At 42.6% G+C, this 16,682-nt stretch overlaps 1 protein-coding gene, 1 long non-coding RNA gene and 1 pseudogene across 2 annotated transcripts in view; 2 read left to right on the top strand and 1 right to left on the bottom strand.

Moving 5' to 3' along the window:
* Sesn2 (sestrin 2) overlaps positions 1-5,271 on the top strand; it is a 40,300-nt gene extending 35,029 nt beyond the window's left edge. The window contains exon 10 of the mRNA XM_021263172.2: positions 4,974-5,271. Coding sequence (XP_021118831.1) covers positions 4,974-5,114 — 141 coding nt within the window. The 3' untranslated portion in view covers positions 5,115-5,271. The remainder of the gene's footprint in view (positions 1-4,973) is intronic.
* On the bottom strand, positions 3,233-16,682 carry LOC147827234 (uncharacterized). Its single transcript, XR_015452761.1, has 4 exons — positions 16,298-16,682; positions 14,013-14,683; positions 10,132-10,270; positions 3,233-3,776 (listed from the first exon to the last, which is right to left on the bottom strand). It is a non-coding gene; the product is annotated as an uncharacterized LOC147827234 (long non-coding RNA).
* On the top strand, positions 5,433-10,141 carry LOC147827235 (mitochondrial transcription rescue factor 1 pseudogene; annotated as a pseudogene).

Genomic DNA, 16,682 nt, shown 5'->3' with positions numbered 1-16,682 from the left:
GGAGGGGGTATATGGGAAAAGGTTTCCTTCTTGTTTCAAAATAAAGGGGGTTAGGGATGGAGCTGGGCTTGATGACAATGCCTGTAATCCCAGCACTGTGGGAGGCTGAGGCAGGAGGTTAGTAAGTTTGAACCTAGCCTGGACCATTAATTGACTTAGCAAGACCCTGTCTTGAAATAAATAAAAAGGGCTAGAGATATAGCTCAATGCAAAAGCCCTGGGTTCAGTCCCCAGTACCACACACACAAAAACGGTGGGGGTGTTGGGATGGTCAAAGGGTGTTGCTCAGTGGTAGACTACTTACTTGACTAGCATGCAGAAGATGGTGGCTTCGATCCCCAGCGTGCTTGCATACATGCAGATGCATGCACGCACACACATACACACACACACACACACACACACACACACACATGCATCACCTCCACCACAACTAAAAAAGATATCAAGGAATTGGCACCCTCATGACACATACTGCTGTGAGAAAATAAAATGATACAACTGCTTTGGAAAATAGCCTGGCAGTTCCTCAAAATGTCAGCTTCCCAGCAATTCTACTCTTAGGCATCAGTTGTACCCAAGAGAAATGAAAACATCTGTTGATACAAAAACTAATACAGGGCCGGGGATTTAGCCCAGTGGTTCCATCGCCTGCCTCGCAAGCGCAAGGACCTGAGTTCGATCCCCAGTACCAAAAAAAGAAAACTAATACAAAAACATTCACATAAGTATTATGCATAAAATGCCAAAAAGTGAAAACCACCCAAATGCCCACCAACTGACAAATGGATAAAGAAAACATGGTATATCTGGATAATAAAAGATGATTCAGAAATAATGTGTGTGTTGGGGTTTTTTTTTGGTACTGGGGATCGAACTCAGGACCTTGTGCTTCTGAGGCAGGTGCCAGAACCACTGAGCTAAATCCCCAGCCCGATTCAGAAATAATGTATAAAGGAATGAGGTAGTGGTACATTTTAGAACATGAATGAACTTTGAAAACATTATGCTAAGTGAAAGGAGCCAGTCACAAAAGGCTGGATATTGTGATTCCATTTGTATGGAATGTCCAGAATAGGCAGACTAGAGACAGAAAGTATATTCGGTGTTGCTGGTGCTGGGGTGAAAATTGGGAAGCTAGGACATGACAGCTAACGGTGCTACATTTCCTTCTGGGGTCTTAAAAGTGTTGTATACTTGGGGCTGGGGATTTAGCTCAGTGGTTCCGCCTCCTGCTTTGTTTGTACCAAAAAAAAAAAAAAAAGTGTTGTATAGTTGATTGTGGTGATGATTGCTCAGCTCTGAGTATAATATAAGTAATTTTTTTTTCTCTCATTAAACTTTACTTTAATGTCTCAAAATTCTCCGACAAATTTTTAGGTCAAGTTGTGTCTATTAAAAAGTACTGATTTTAGGGACTGGGGATTTAGCTTAGTGGCACCTGGCCTACATTGCAAGCACAAGGTCCTGAGTTCGATCCCAAGTACCGAAAAAAAAAAAAAGTACTGATTTTTGAGCCAGGCACGGTGGTACATTCCTGAGACCAGCCTAGGGGACTTTATAAGATTTATCTCAAAAACAAACAGACAAAAAAAAATTAAAAAAAAAAAACAGAGGCTAGAAGTGGTAGTGCAGGCCTGTACTCCCAGGACTTGGGAGCTTGAGGCCACCATGAGTTCAAGGCCAGCCTGGAATACATAGGGAGACCCTGTCTCAATTAAGCAACAGCAACAGTAAACACCAGAGGGGGAATGTAGCTCAGCTGGCAGAGTATTTGCCTAATGTACAAGAGGCCCTAGTTTTGATCCCCAGCACACCACCTTGCCTGGCATGTTTTTTGAGACAAGTTCTCACTATGTAGCCCAGATTTATTTTATTTTATTTTTTGTGCTACATTCTAAACTTCCCACCTCTCCTTTTATTTCTTGTTTGTTTGTTTGTTTGTTTGATACAGGATCTCACTATGTAATTCAGGCTGGCCTCGAACTCGTAGTGATACTCCTGCCTCAGCCTCCCAAGTGCTGAGATTACAAGCTTGCACTATCATGCCTGGCTCAATGTTTTTTTCAAACTAATAATTTAAATCTGCTACACAGAGAGAGAGAGAGTACAAAAACTATTCTCCTTTCCTTCTGAAGGTTTTGTGATACATTGTTACCATTAATCAGTATTTTCCTATTAAACTTTTTTTTTTTTAAACAGGGTCTTGCTATGTAACCCAGGCTGGCCTCAAACACTTGGTGATCCTCCTGCCCTAGCCTCCTGAGTGCTGGGATTACAGGTGTGTGCCACCGTGCCCAGCTTTTCCTATTAAACTTAAATAGTCGATTGAGACAAATAGTCTAGACCAGTCTTCTATACAGCTCATAAGGGATGATATAAGGTATTAGGACAATAGTCATTTAGCCTTCTGAGCTTTCTGACCCTGCCAGCCCCAGCAGCCTACTTGTACGCTGCTTTGATCATACCCACAGCAGTTGTCTGTCTCACACCATGAACAGCATGAGGACCCAGAGGAAAGAAGTCAGGAGCTCATGACACACATGGCCTTGCCAGGAGCCATATCAACAATGGCAGCATCAACAGATTTCAAGCATTTGAAAGCATCTTTCAGCTCCTTATCAGAACAGTGATCAGTCTTTTCCTTCAGCTCAGCAAACTTGCAAGCAGTCTGAGCTGTGTGGCGATCCTGCACAGGCCCCGGCCAGCGCAGGTGTGGCGTGGATGGTACAGGAGAATCCCCCAAGCAGGTAGATCGTTGCTGCTGCCTCCAGCATGCTGTCGTGACGAACATCTTTGACAGACATTTTGGCATCAAAGCCTACATTTTCCCCTGGAAGAGCTTCACTCAAAGCTTACTGGTGTGGTTCATCAGACTACCTGAGTAGGGCTATTGCTTCCAGCAAAGGTGACCACCCTGCTGGGTGTGAGGACACCAGTCTTGCTAGACACGCCTGTGTCTCTGAGACAGGAGAGAAGGGCTGGATGCTCCCTGAGAGATATTTTTTTATTTCTTTTTATTTTTCTTTTCCACAGCTGCTCCAAACACCTAGCAGCCAGCTCTGGCTATATCAGGCACCCCACAGCTGCTCGGGAAGACATTTGCTTTGGCTACCTCAAGCCTTGGCGGCAGCACCATCCCAAGTGACTGCGCCCTGCATAACCCCACCCCCCTGCAGCCATTCTCAGCGGGGCCTACAAGGAGCTCTTCTCCCACCCACAACTGACTAGAAAGCCTAACACTGCCCAGGCACAAGCGCGCCTTTTTTTTCCCTACATGAGCAACTTCCTCTGTACTCTTAGTCGGTCCATGCCTTCATTGTTCCTTTTTATGTTACAGCATAAATTCTAATAAAGCCTCTTTTGGATAGCATATTTCTTTTTTTGTACCGGGGATTGAACTCAGGAGCTTGCACTTGTGAGGCAGATGGCAGCACCACTGAACTAAATCCCTGACCCTAGACAGGATTTGTGACCGCTGTCTTGGGTCATAAGACCTGGTAACATCAAAGGTCACTGGTGCTGAAAGCAGCCAGTGCCCCAGTCTCATAGCACTGAAGGCAGCTGGCAGCCAGAAAATGATGGAGAGGTCTTAGTCACTTTCTAGTCTCTGACGCAAAGTACCCAACACCTGGAACTTGAAGGAGGAAAGGTTTATTTTCAGTTATTTATTGATTCATGTTTTCAGTCCATGGTTGGCTGACTCCAGGGAAGAAACAGCATGGGAGAAGGGTCTGGTGGAAGAAAGCTGCTCACCTCATGGAGACCAGGAAGCACTAAGAGAAGGGAGGAGCCAAGAACAAGAACACATCCTTTTAGTCAGGCCTCAATGAACCCTCTTCCCACCAGGCCCCACCTACCAACAGCACTCAGCTGCTGAACTCACCAGTGGAGGTATCCACTGATTAATACAGGGCCCCCATGATGTAATCACCCTCCAAAAGCCCCACCTCTGAGCCCATAAGAGTTTTGGGGGTCACTCCCGATCTAAGCTGTAATAGAGAGCAAGAGACTTTTGAGGAGCTGCCATCTCAAATGGCCAGAAGAGTCCCCAAGGTCTGTCAGTTGTTGCTGTGTCTGAGCAGCAAGGAGGGCCACAAACACTCAGAGCTGAGAGTCACAGGCATTCAGAGCTCAGGGCTGTTAACACTACATGAGGTACACTTTGCCTGTTTGTGATTTCATACAAACTGAGCAAAAGAACCTTCAGCTGATTGGTAGTAGCTTGGTGGGCCATTCTGGGATCCTTTCTTATTTATTTTTTTGGAAACAAGGTCTAGCTGTGTAGTCCAGGCTGAACTTGAACTCAAAATGTAGCCCAAACTGCACTTGAACTCACAGAGCTCCTCCTGCCTCAGCCTTCCAAGGGCTGGGATTACAGGCATGTGCCGTGTCTGGCTGGATCCCTCCTTTTATAGGGCATGAAGAAGAGGATGGGCAAACATGTCAGTTGTCAGCAATGGAGAAGTGGCTGAAGTACCAGTCTGTCTGATTTCCATCTTATCTGTGACTAAAGACAGACCCATGCTAGCCAGTGACAGCTCTGGCTACTTGAGAGGCTGAGGTGGGAGGATCACTAGAGCCTGTGAGTTCAAGACAAGCCTGGGCAACACAGTGGGACTCCCATCTCAATAAAACAAAGTAAGGCGAGAGCACAGTCTCCACTCAGCCCACAGGGACAGGACCATACCACCAATTCTGTACATAGCCGGGAGGGGCAGATGTGAGGGCCTGTCCTGTGGACGAGTTGGTGGACAGCTGCAATCCAAAGTGGCCAGCAGTGTGGCTCCACTGTCATTGCCATCTTCATGGGTGACTTTCCTCCCTGAACCAGTGCTTGTTAGCCCTGGACTCCAGCATGTTGTCAGCATTCCAAAAACGGTGCAAAAGCGACTGTGTCAGAATTGTAGCCAATTATCTGAATGTAGGAACTGACTTTCTTTATGATTTTTTCCTATCTCTTTTGGCTCTAGGTTGGCTCAGTGGACTTCATCTTGTTACCACCAACAATTACTTGTTTCACACCCAGTGTATCAGCCAGGAGGGCATGCTCATGGGTAATCCGTTCTCAGAGAGAGCGGCTAACCCCAACCAACACCAGGAACACCAAATAAGGTAGCACAACCAGCCAGAGATGTGCCCATAATCATATTTGTTTTTGTTTTAATTTTGCAGTACTAGAGATTGAATCCGGGGCGTCATGCCTGCTAAGGCAAGCACACTCCACCAGTGAGCTGACCCCAGTCAACTTGTACATCTTAATGGGTGAATTGTATGGTATATGAATTATTTCTCAAAAAAACTTTTTTTTTTTTTTTGAAGCCAGGGTCTCTCTGTGTAGTCCAGGCTTGCCTCAAACTCCTCCCAAGTGCTGCAATTATAGATGTGTGCTACCATGTCCAGCAAAAAACCTTTAACTTAAAAGAAAGAGAGAAGCTGAATGTGGTGGTGCATGCCTATAACACTCACATCAGGCTGAGATTATAATTTCAGGAGGTTGAGGCAGTAAGGTTGCAAATTCAATGCCAGCCTGACCTACATAGCAAGTTTGAGGCAAAAGAGAGAGAGCAAGGTTGGGGGCAGGGATTGCGGTACAAATCTGTCATCTACTGGGGAGACTGAGGCAGGAAGACTGCAAATGCAAAGCCACACTGGGAAAATTAGTGAGAATTTGTCATAACATAACATAACATAAAATGGGGCTGGCAATGTGGCTCAGAGTAAAGGACCTGGGTTAAATTCCCAGTACCACAAAAAATAGAGAGACAGTATGAGACAGGTAGATGTGATTATGTCCTCAGGCAGTGCTTGGAAACAAGACAACCATCTTTCAAACATGAAAGAGGAAAATGCTAAAAATGCTAAAAATGCAAAAACAAGAGATAGAAAAAGTTTAGATTCTTGATTAAATCTTTGAGCTACTGAAATTACCAATTTCTAGGGCTTCTTGACCTCAGACTTTTTTTTTTTCAATACTTGGGATTGAACACAAGGCCTTTGCACTGAGCTACATCTCCAGCCCATCTTTATTTTTTATTTTGAAACAGGTTCTCGCTAAATCACTAAGTCACCAAGGCTGGACTTGAACTTGTGATTCTCCTGCCTCAGCCTCCTGGAGTGCTGGGGATTACAGGCATGAGCCACAATCTCAGAATTAATATGGTAATTTTGAGACTTTTAAAAAATAATTTATTGAGGCCTGGGGATTTAGCTCAGTGGTTCCAGTGCCTGCCTTGCAAGTGCAAGGTCCCGAGTTTGATCCCCAGTACCAAATAAAATAAAATTTAAAAAAATAAAAATAATGTATTGAAAGCTGAGCATGGTGGTGCATGCCTGTAATCCCAGCACTGGGGGGGGCGGGGGCAGAGGTTGGAGGATCACTGAAAGTTCAAGGCTAGCCTAGGCTACATAGTTGAGTTCAAGTCCAGCCTGAACTATGTAGCAAGATCTTATCTCAAGGGCCTGGGATTTAGCTCAGTGGTTCCAGTGCCTGCCTCGAAAGCACAAGGACCCAAGTTCAATTCCCGGTACCAAAAAAGAAAAAAAGATCCTATCTCAAAAAGAAGAAAAAAAAGTTCAATAATTTATTGAGGTAAAATTTACATAATGTACAATTACCCATTTTAAAGTTCTATGGTCTTCAGTACATTCTTTTTTTTTTTTTTGGTACCGGGGATCAAACTCAGGTCCTTGTGCTTGCACAGCAGACAGTGAAACCACTGAGCTAAATCCCGGGCCCTTCAGTACATTCTTAATGCCACACTATTACCACCTCTATCTTCTTCCAAAACTTCCGATTTCCATCACTCCAATGATAGTCCTTTCCTTACCCATTAAATAGTTTCTACCACACTCTCCTCCCCTCAGCCACTGGGAATCAACAATTTGCATTTTATCTCTGTGGATTTATCTATTCTGTCTCATATAAATAAAATCATATAATAGATATTTTTTGTGTGTGGTTCCTTTCACGTAGCATAATTTTGTTTTGTTTCATCCAGAATAGATCAGTCTTTCATTCCTTTCCATGACTGAATAATATTCCATTCCATGTAGATACTGCAATTTGTTTATCTCATCATCTTTGATGGACATTTGGGCTCTTGTGAATTGTGCTGCTATAAACTTGCAGGTACAAGTATTTGTTTGAGCTTCTTATTTCAATTATTTTGGATAGATACGTAAATGTGGAATTTCAAGGTTAAATGGTGATTCTCTGATTAACCTTTGGTTTCCATGGAGACTGACCATTTGGCATTCCCACCAGCAATGTAGAAAGGTCCCATTTTTTTCCACATCTTCACCCTCACTTATTTTCTTTTTAAAAAATTTAGGTTAGGGGGCTAGGGATTTAGTTCAGTGGTTTCGCACCCTGCTGCACAAGCGCAAGGACCCGAGTTCGATCTCCGGTACCACACACACACACACAAAAAAATTTAGGTTAAAGCTGGCAATTTTCTGTTACTTATATGCAAAGGGGGCAAAAGGGCCCTGATTCAAAATAGGGCAAATTCTACCTATGCTAGGGTAGACTAGGATTTCCTGAGTGCTTGGTGACCTCTGAGCCTATTGCTCAGACCTTGGCACCCAGGGCCCCTAGCAACCACAGACTGAGGAGGAGGCTGAGGACATTCAGCTTCTCCCAAAGGCCAGCACCTCAGAGAGAGGCAGATTGCAGTTTTCTTTTGTCCTCTCTGAAATTTCCATTTACAACGTGGCCTTATCTGTAAGAGAAGAAAAAAACCCTGCCTTGTACCATAGGATTCAAGCATCCATGTACTTGTTAAAGCCTTCTTAATTATTATAGACGTCCTTGTGCATTTGGAGTAATACTTCATTGTGGTTGTTTTTTTTATACTTGCATATAAAAACATAGAAATTGATCCAATTGTTAAAAGTGATAGAAACATGGCTGTTTAAAATATTTCCTTAATTTATGTTTTGAGACAGGGTCTTACCATGTAGTTCAGGCTGGCCTTGAACTCATTATGTAGCCCAGGCTGGCCCCAGACTTGAAGAGATCCTCCTGCTTCAGCCTCCCGAGTGCTGGGATTACAGGCGTGCACCACCATACCTAGCCATTTTAAGAATTTTTATATACATGAATCATATAGTCTATAACCTTTTGAGATTGGCTTTTTTCACCCAGTGTAATTTTTGAGAAGTTGACCCAGATTGTTGCAGTGTTAATATTTCATTGTGGAGTAGTATTCCATGCTGAGTGCCATTCCCAAGATATAGCATTGTTTGTTTAACCATTCAGCTACTGAATGTTGGCTGGGCAGTTGCTAAGTTTCAGCTACCACCAATAAAGCTGCCCCAAAATTCTTACACAGATTTGGATCTTAACATAAAATCTCCATTTTTCTGAGATCCATGCTTGGGATTGCAATTTCTGGTTTGTATGGAAGCTGTATATTTAGTTTTAAAAAAACAACACCACACTTTTCCGGAGTGCAGGGCTCAGGATTTTAATCAGAATATTTTATTACCTATAAATGAACTTTAGTAATTGTATTTATTTTAAAAATCCACACATGCCAGGCGTGGTGGTGCACACACCTGTAATCCCAGCAGTTGAGAGGCTAAGGCAGGAGGATGGCTGAGTTCAAGGTCAACCTAAACTACAAAATGAGACCCTGCTTCAAAAAACAACAAACAAACAAAAAATCCACAAGTTATGTTTTATTTAAAAAATAGCCACAAGGCCCTTACACAGTGGAATACACACAACAAAGGCTGCTGAGCTGCTGGCCCTGGGAGAAGCTGAAGTGCTACATGTTTTCTTCATCCTGTGATCTCTGGGGGCCCCAGATGATAGGGGCTCTCTGGTCCCCAAGTCCTCAGGAAGTTTGTAGTCTATCCTAGTGTGGGTGGAATTTGCTCTTTTCTAAATTTAGATCCTTTTTGGCTCTTTTGGGTATAAGTAGCAGAAACCTGCTCAGCTTTAAACTACAAAGGAAAATCTTTTTTGAAAGTACAGAAAGTGCAGTTGACCCTTGCAAAAGACTAGAGATAGGAAATGGAAAATTCTGCGGATCCAATCAGCCAGGTTATGGGGCCATCTCCCAAGGTTAGTATAATCGCAGGCAAAATGGTGAAGATCTTGGACTCAGAAGTCCAATGACCTGAGTTAAAATCCTAGTTCTACCACTTGCAAGCTGGGTGACCCCAGGCAACTTATTTAGCCTCTCCATATCCCAGTTTCTTTATCTTAAAATGGATAATAATTGAATCTTTAGGTTCATATAGGGATTAAAAGAATCAATATATGTAAAATGCTTTAAAATTATGCCTGCAGGATATAAGATCAACACATAAAAATTGATGGTGCTGAGGCCCTGGCTGCCTGACCCACAGGTTGGATGCACCATGGCTATGACCAGTGTCAGATTGTTCACCGGTATTTTTTAAAAGCCAGAAGCCTGGATTGGACTCTGGGGTGTACTTCAAGGGACATCTTCACAGAGACTCTGTGCTTCCTATAATCAATATTTATATTTTTCAAGTACCAAGTTAAAAGCATCAGATTATAAAACACTTTTCCATAATATTTTCTCTCTGAGATTCCCAGGGCTTTTAGTATCTCCAGAATATATTTTTCCGTTTTTTTATAAGACTCAAAAGTAATATAAGCTCTAAAAAGTCCTCTAACAAAACTCGGCAAAAAGTAAGTGAAGAAGATTCTGATGAGGAGAGTGACTACAGTGAGAGAAGTGACCAGGAAGAGAAGCTTGAAGATGACCCCACCAAGGTCAAAGACTACAAGGACCTGGAGAAGGTGGTTCGGTCTTTTCGGTTCGATATTATCCTGAAGTCAGGCCTAGATATTGGGAGGAACCAAGTGGAAGATCCATTTTACAAAAGTGATCTCAGACTGAATGGGGAAAAATTATGGAAGAAAAGCAGAATGGTAAAAGTAGGAGATACACTGGACCTTGTCATTGGAGAGGACAGAAAAGCAGAAACAGGCAGTAATGCGGAGTCTTCTGAAAAAGGTGTTCAAAGAGAAGACGAAAAGTGACAATTACTGAGTGGTGCTATGAAGGTGGAAGAAGTTCAAGTTGCCTAAGAAGAGTACATCTAAATAAATGCAAATAAATAAATCTAAATAAATGCATTACTTTTTACCTCTGAAGATGCTCTTTAGTGGTGGGAGGAGGGGCCAACATAAAAAGACATTTTTATCAAAATAAAGTTCTCTGGGCCAGGGATTTAGCTCAGTGGTTCCGCCGCTTGCCTTGCAAGTGCAAGGTCCTGAGTTCGATCCCTGGTACCAAAAAAATACAATCAATCAATCAATAAACATCTCTTACCATTAAAAAAATAATCCATGGTGCTCCTGTATACCAATAATGAATCCACTAAGAAAGAAATTAGAAAACAATACTATTCACAATAGCTTCAAGAAAATTTAAATACTTAGGGCTTAACCTACTAAAGGAGCTCAAAGACCTCTATAATGAAAACTATAGCCAGGTGTGGTGATGCATGCCTGTAATCCCAGCACTTTGAACCCAGTCTGGGCTACATAGTGAGTTCAAGGCCAGCCTGAACTACATAGTGAGACCCAGTCTGAAAAGAACAACAACAACAAAAACAAACAAACAAAAACTATAGAACGCTGAAAAAGGAGACCAAAATGGACATCAGAAAATGGAAAGATATCCCCTATTTCTGAATAGGCAGAGCCACTATTGTCAAAATGGCCATACAGGGCCAGGGATTTCACTCAGTGGCACTACACCTGCCTTGCAAGTGAAAGGTCATGAGTTCCATCCCTGGTACCAAAATAAATAAATAAATGGCCATACAATCAAAACTGATATATAGATTTAATGCAATCCCAATTAAAATACCAACAGTATTCCTCACAGAGCTAGAAAAAAAAATCCTAAAATTCATATGGAACCAGCAGAGACCCCGAATAGCAAAAGCAATCTTATACAACAAAAGCAAAGTAGGAGGCATCACAATCCCAGACTTCAAGTTATATCACAAAGCTATAGTGGTAAAAACACCATGGGCCAGACATGGTGCTGCATGCCCGTAACCCCAGCACTTGGGAAGCTGAGGCAGGATTGCTGTGAGTTCAAGATCAGACTACATAATGAGTTCAAGGCCACCCTCAAGTACATAGCAAGGCCCTGTCTCAAAATACCAAAACCAACCAAACAAACAACAACAATAACAAGAAAAACCCATCACGGTACTGGCAAAAACAGACATGTAGGTCAATGGAACAGAGTAGAGAATGCAGAAACAACCCTAAGTAAAAAGAATTGAGATGTGTTATGAACATGTTCCAACTCTCTATAATAAATGTAATTATTGGGCAGGGGATTTAGCTCAGTGGTTTCACTGCCTGCTGAGCAAGCGCAAGGATCCGAGTTCAATCCCTAGTATCAAAAATAAATAAATAAATAAATGTAATTATTAGGTACTAATAAAAATTTTTTTAAATAAATAAAAATTTTTACAAAGTTTATCACAGAAAGAGTCAATTGAAAATGAGAGATATTCAGGGGCTGGGGATTTAACTCAGTGGTTTTGCTGCCTACTGCGCAAGCACAGGGACCCAAGTTTGATCCCCGGTACCAAAAAAAAAAAGAGAGAGAGAGATATTCAAAGCAATAATTACAGTAACTATCAATTTTAAATAAATAAATAAAATTTATTTATTTTAATATGTATGTAGCAAGTGCTAATGTTAGTTATTATTTCAGAATTAAGTAAGAAGAGACATGAATTGTACCTCAATACTGGCAAATATTTTCTTAACTAGTTGGTTCAGTTTTTTGTTTCAGTTTCTTGAGACAGGATCTTTCAAGGATCAGGTTAGCCTTGAACTGATTATACAGCCAAGGCTGGCCTTGAACTCCTGCTTCAGCTTCCTGTGCTGGGATTACAGGTGTGTGCCATCGTGCCCAATTCAATTAGTTTCTTTTTTGAGATAGAATCTCACTATGTTGCCTGTGCTGGCCTCCAACTCTGGGGCTCAAGTGAACTTCCTGCCTCAGCCTTCCAAATAGCTGGGAGTACAAGTGTGTGACATCATACCAGACTCTGGCAAGTGTTTAGATGAGCTAAATGTTAGTTCTCTGTATTATTTGTTAACCCTTTCATTGAGCTATAATTCACATTTCAGACAAGTGTACATTTCACTGGTTGTTAGAATATACTTGTGCAACCATCGCCACAATCAATGTTAAAATATTTTCATTACCCCAAAAAGAAATCTCATACCTCTTATCCATAAGCTTCCAACCCTTCTATCCTTCCATACCTAAGCAGCCACTGATATGCTTTCTAGGCAAGGGGAAATGTGCCACTACCATACAGGCCTTTAGCGGGAGGGGAAATTTCCTTTGAGTAGGGGGAGGGATAGATTTTTGGGAAATGAATCTAATATTAATTTATGGATTTTCATGTTTCAGAAAATTTACATCTTTTTTTTTCTTCTTGAATGAAAATTTACATCTTTTACCTCTTTTATCCCATGAGTTTTATTTGTTTGTCTGTGGTACTAGCGATTGAACCCAGGGAGCACTGAGCTACAACCCCAGGTCTTTTATATTTTATTTCAAGATAGGATCTTGCTAAATTGCCCAGGCTGGTTTGAACTTGCAATCCTCTTACCTCAGCTTCCTGAGTAGCTGAGATTATAGGTATGTGCCACCCAGGGATCGAACTCAGGACCTTGTGCTTGCCAGGCAGGCACAGCGCCACTGAGCTACATCCCTGGCCCTTCTGCAAGTTACTTTTAAATTCTTCACAAGGCCTTTCCATAGTGGAATACACACAGCACAGGTCTGCTGAGCTGCTGGCCCTGGGAGTAGCTGAAGTGCTTGGTGTTTCCTTCGTCCTGTGGTCTCTGGGGGCCCAGGTCAATGTGAAGGTTCTCTGTGCAGGGTCACTGAGCCCTCACCAAGTCCCTACTCTACCCTAGTGGAGGTGGAATTTGCCCTTTTCTCAATTGGGATAAAAGACAAATTTGCTTGTAAAATGTAAGACGGGAATTTTATAGAATAAGGAAGTTCAAATTTAGAGGGCTAAATCACTTGCCCTGAGCCACAAAGACAGCCAGGGCTGTCTTTAGAACTCAGCTCTGCAGAATATGGATGCCTAACCCAGACCCTGGTCACCATACCAAGCTTTCCCTGGGGCAAGGGGAGCTGCCAGCCTCTCATGCATTCACCTCTTCCAAAGCATTGGCCTAGAGGGTTGTTAGACTTGAATAAGAAGCAGGAGACATAGACAACTCTGGCACCCCAGTTCAGTCACCCATGACGCTTGAAGGACCGAGTTCACAGACTGTGCATGGCAACCTCATCAGGGCTTTGACGAGCAACATGTTTATTAGACACGATGTCTTTTCAAGGCTCAACCAAACAGTTTCAGCCTGCTGGCTGTAACCAGCCGAGCAGGCCTCTGGGCTGAGTCACTGCCCCAGTTGTTTCACAACTTGTTTGTGCATCAGGCAGCCAGAGCAAGGAAGGTCACCAGGTGGCTGGTGTCTTTATTGAACTAGATAGAAAGGCAGCTCCCTGTGACAGATGCAAGGAGAGTTTGGCTCACCTGTGGCCACCCAATTCTCATCCAGAGGTTTCTTTAAATTCTTCTAGGGCTTCTCTCTGACCTGAGGTACAATCCTGAGCCAAAGGAAGTTGTGACAAGCCTCAGTTCCTCATCTATAAAATGGGAACTGTAATGCATGTTTAAATTATTGTGCTCTATACAAGCACTATATAATTTAATCATTATACCACACTAATAAGGTAGATGGGTTTTGTTTGTTTTGATTTGTTTTGTTTTGTGTTTTTTTGAGATAGGGTCTCACTATGTAGTTCTGGCCCTGAACTTCCTATGCAGCCCAGGCTAGCCTCAAACTCTCGGGAATCCCCCTGCCTCAACTTCCCAAGTGCTGGGATTACAGGTGTGTGCCACTATAGCTGGTATTATTTTATTTTAAAAGTACAGATACTGAGGATCAGAGAAGTCACATCACTTACCAAAGTCACACAGTTGGTTAGTGCAGGGTCAGGAATCCACCCCAAATCTCTTCCACTAAAGAAGTCTTCAGAAGGAAATAGCAAGCCAGAAATGTAGCTATCATTCAGGGCTCATCATGCTGAGTCATTTGGGGAAGTCTCTTGTGTTCTGTGGGCCTTGGTTTCTCCATCTGTCCTGTGGTGTGGGTGATAGGGAGCTGGCAAAAGATTATTAAGGGTTCCCTCACGTTAAACTTGATGGACCTGTGATTTTAGGTCAGAAGGTTTTTTTCCTAAGTCACTCCTTGAACATGGTCTTTGTTCTCTGCACAATTCTATTTTTTTTTTTTTTTAGCTTCCCCTGGGCAAAGAGCAGATGACAGCGATGAGGAATTCTTTCTCCTTGGAGATTTTCCAGCAAGCAGCAGCTCTCCCTTATAACATTTTCATGATTTCCACAGAGCCATGTCCATATCTCAAAAATTAGGATGGCCGTAATACCAGCAGCTCCATCCCAGACCATCCCACTGCAGTAGGTCCATCATCTGCATTTGCTTTTTAGCTTCACAGAGGTCAGAGAGGAGGGTGTCATTGCTTGAGGTCACTCAGCATAAGGAGGTGGAGCTGGCATCTCATCCTAGGTTGTTTGTCTCTTACCCTTTGCCACACTGCTCTTTTCTTATCTCACAGCCCTGATGGTGGAGAAGACACTGGAATGAAGGATGGGAAGTGCTTGGGGAGCTGTGGAGTGCTATGCATGTGTGAACTATTACAGAGTTATTACAGTCTCTGTTTTTCCCACCATACTGGGGGCTGGGACCTGAGTCTGCAACTGCTTTTGCATTCACAAATAATGCCAAATGTAGGTCTTTCTAGGGGTTCATGACATATAGTTGCTGACTGAGATAATTCTACTCACTAAGGACAAATAGGAAGGATCAGTCCACAGTACATTAGCCAAGGAGGAAGGACAACAATAGAGGGGATTATTTCCCTTGTTGGCTTAGTCCTTGCCAAGTGTACTGTGCCTACATCCTCTTTCATTATCAGCTTTTCTCTGCCATTATCATATTTGTCATTGCCACCTTCTTACTCTTTCCCTCCGTTTAAATGGGAGGAGTGAACACTAAGAGCAAGCAGAAAGCCCATTGGGGAAATTCCTTATTAGCGCCTCTAGCCTTCTGTTCTCATTTCTCTCCCCTTGTGGGGTCTCACAAGAGTCGTACACCTGTCCTGCCATACCACACAACCTTATGCTCTGCAGGGTTTCTACTGGATTTCTGTAAAAAGCTGGGATTTCTGGATACTCTATTCACTCTTCTCTTCTTCCAAATGGAGTTTTCTCTCATACTCTGTTTATTTGCTAATATTTATGGGATATTAAACATTGTACTTAGAATCACAGTGACTTTCCAATATCTCAAAATGGAGAAAATATTTTTTCATAAATAATAGAACTTTCTTCTAAAATATTAGAATTTCTTACAATTGTTGAACATACAATTCTCTTGTAACCAGAAAAACAACTGTAAATTTTTTCATTATTTTAATAAATTTGTACTGGTCTGATTTGGATATGATTTGAGTGTGTGCCCTAAAAGTTCATGTGCTGAGATCTTGGTCCTCAGTCTGGTGGCATTGAAGGTGATGGAACCTTTAAGAGATGGGGCCCGCTAGAGAATTTGTGGTTTATTTGGGCACCACCATTGGAAAGGACTAATGCAGTCCCCTGGCTCCTGGGAGAGCTTGTTGGTATACACAGAGCAAGCCTGGTCCTTGAATCTCTCTGGCTTCCATCTCACTTGTGCTCCACTGTGTCACACACAGTCAAGGGGCCCCTCATCAAAGGCCAAACAGGTCGGGCCACCTAATCTTGACTGTAAGCCTCTAGAACTGCAAGCTTGTGTTCATTTTGGCAGCAGATACACTAAAATTAGAACTGTGAGCTTAATAAACCTCTTTTCTTTATAAAGTACCCAGCCTTGGGTGGGTGGGGGATTGCAAGTCTGGGGCTAGAACACAGGGCCTGGCACATGCATTATTACAGCAACAGACAATGAACAAGGCATATGTTTCCATACAATTAAAATATACCCATTTAAATGTGCAGTTTAAACAGTTTTCAGTATACACACCCAAATACCACCACAATCAAGATACAGAACATTTGCACTTTTTCAAAAATTTCTCAGCCAGGGATTTAGCCCAGTGGTTCTGCTGCCTGCTCCACCAGTGCAAGGATCCAAGTTCAATCCCTGGTACCAAAAAAAAAAGTTCTCTGTGCAACCAATCCACCCATTACTTACCCATGGCAAGTACAGATCTGGTTTTTCTTATTATAGATTCATTTTTTCTGTCCTAGAACATCATATAAATGAAATCATAAATTCCAAATTCTTTTGTGTTTGACTGCTTTCATTTAGATTTTGTTTGTTTGTTTGTTGGTACCAGGGATTGAACTCAGGACCCTGCACTTTTGAGGCAGGTGGTGGAACCACTGAGCTAAATCCCTGGCCCTGTTTTTGTTTTTTTAGACAGAGTCTTGCTATGCCATTCAGCCTGGTCTTGAACTCACTGTGTAGCTCAGGCTGGCCTCAAACTCATGATGATCCTCCTGCCTCAGTCTCCCAAGTGCTGAGATTACAGGTGTGGGCCACCGTGCCCAGCTCACTTAGATTTTTTTAGATTGGT

The sequence above is a fragment of the Heterocephalus glaber genome, unplaced genomic scaffold (assembly GCF_053883595.1).
Source record: "Heterocephalus glaber isolate CG9 unplaced genomic scaffold, H.glaber_assembly_v1.0 deba00001452, whole genome shotgun sequence".
Lineage (NCBI taxonomy): Eukaryota > Metazoa > Chordata > Mammalia > Rodentia > Bathyergidae > Heterocephalus > Heterocephalus glaber.
This window is presented reverse-complemented; position numbering and strand designations above follow the sequence as displayed.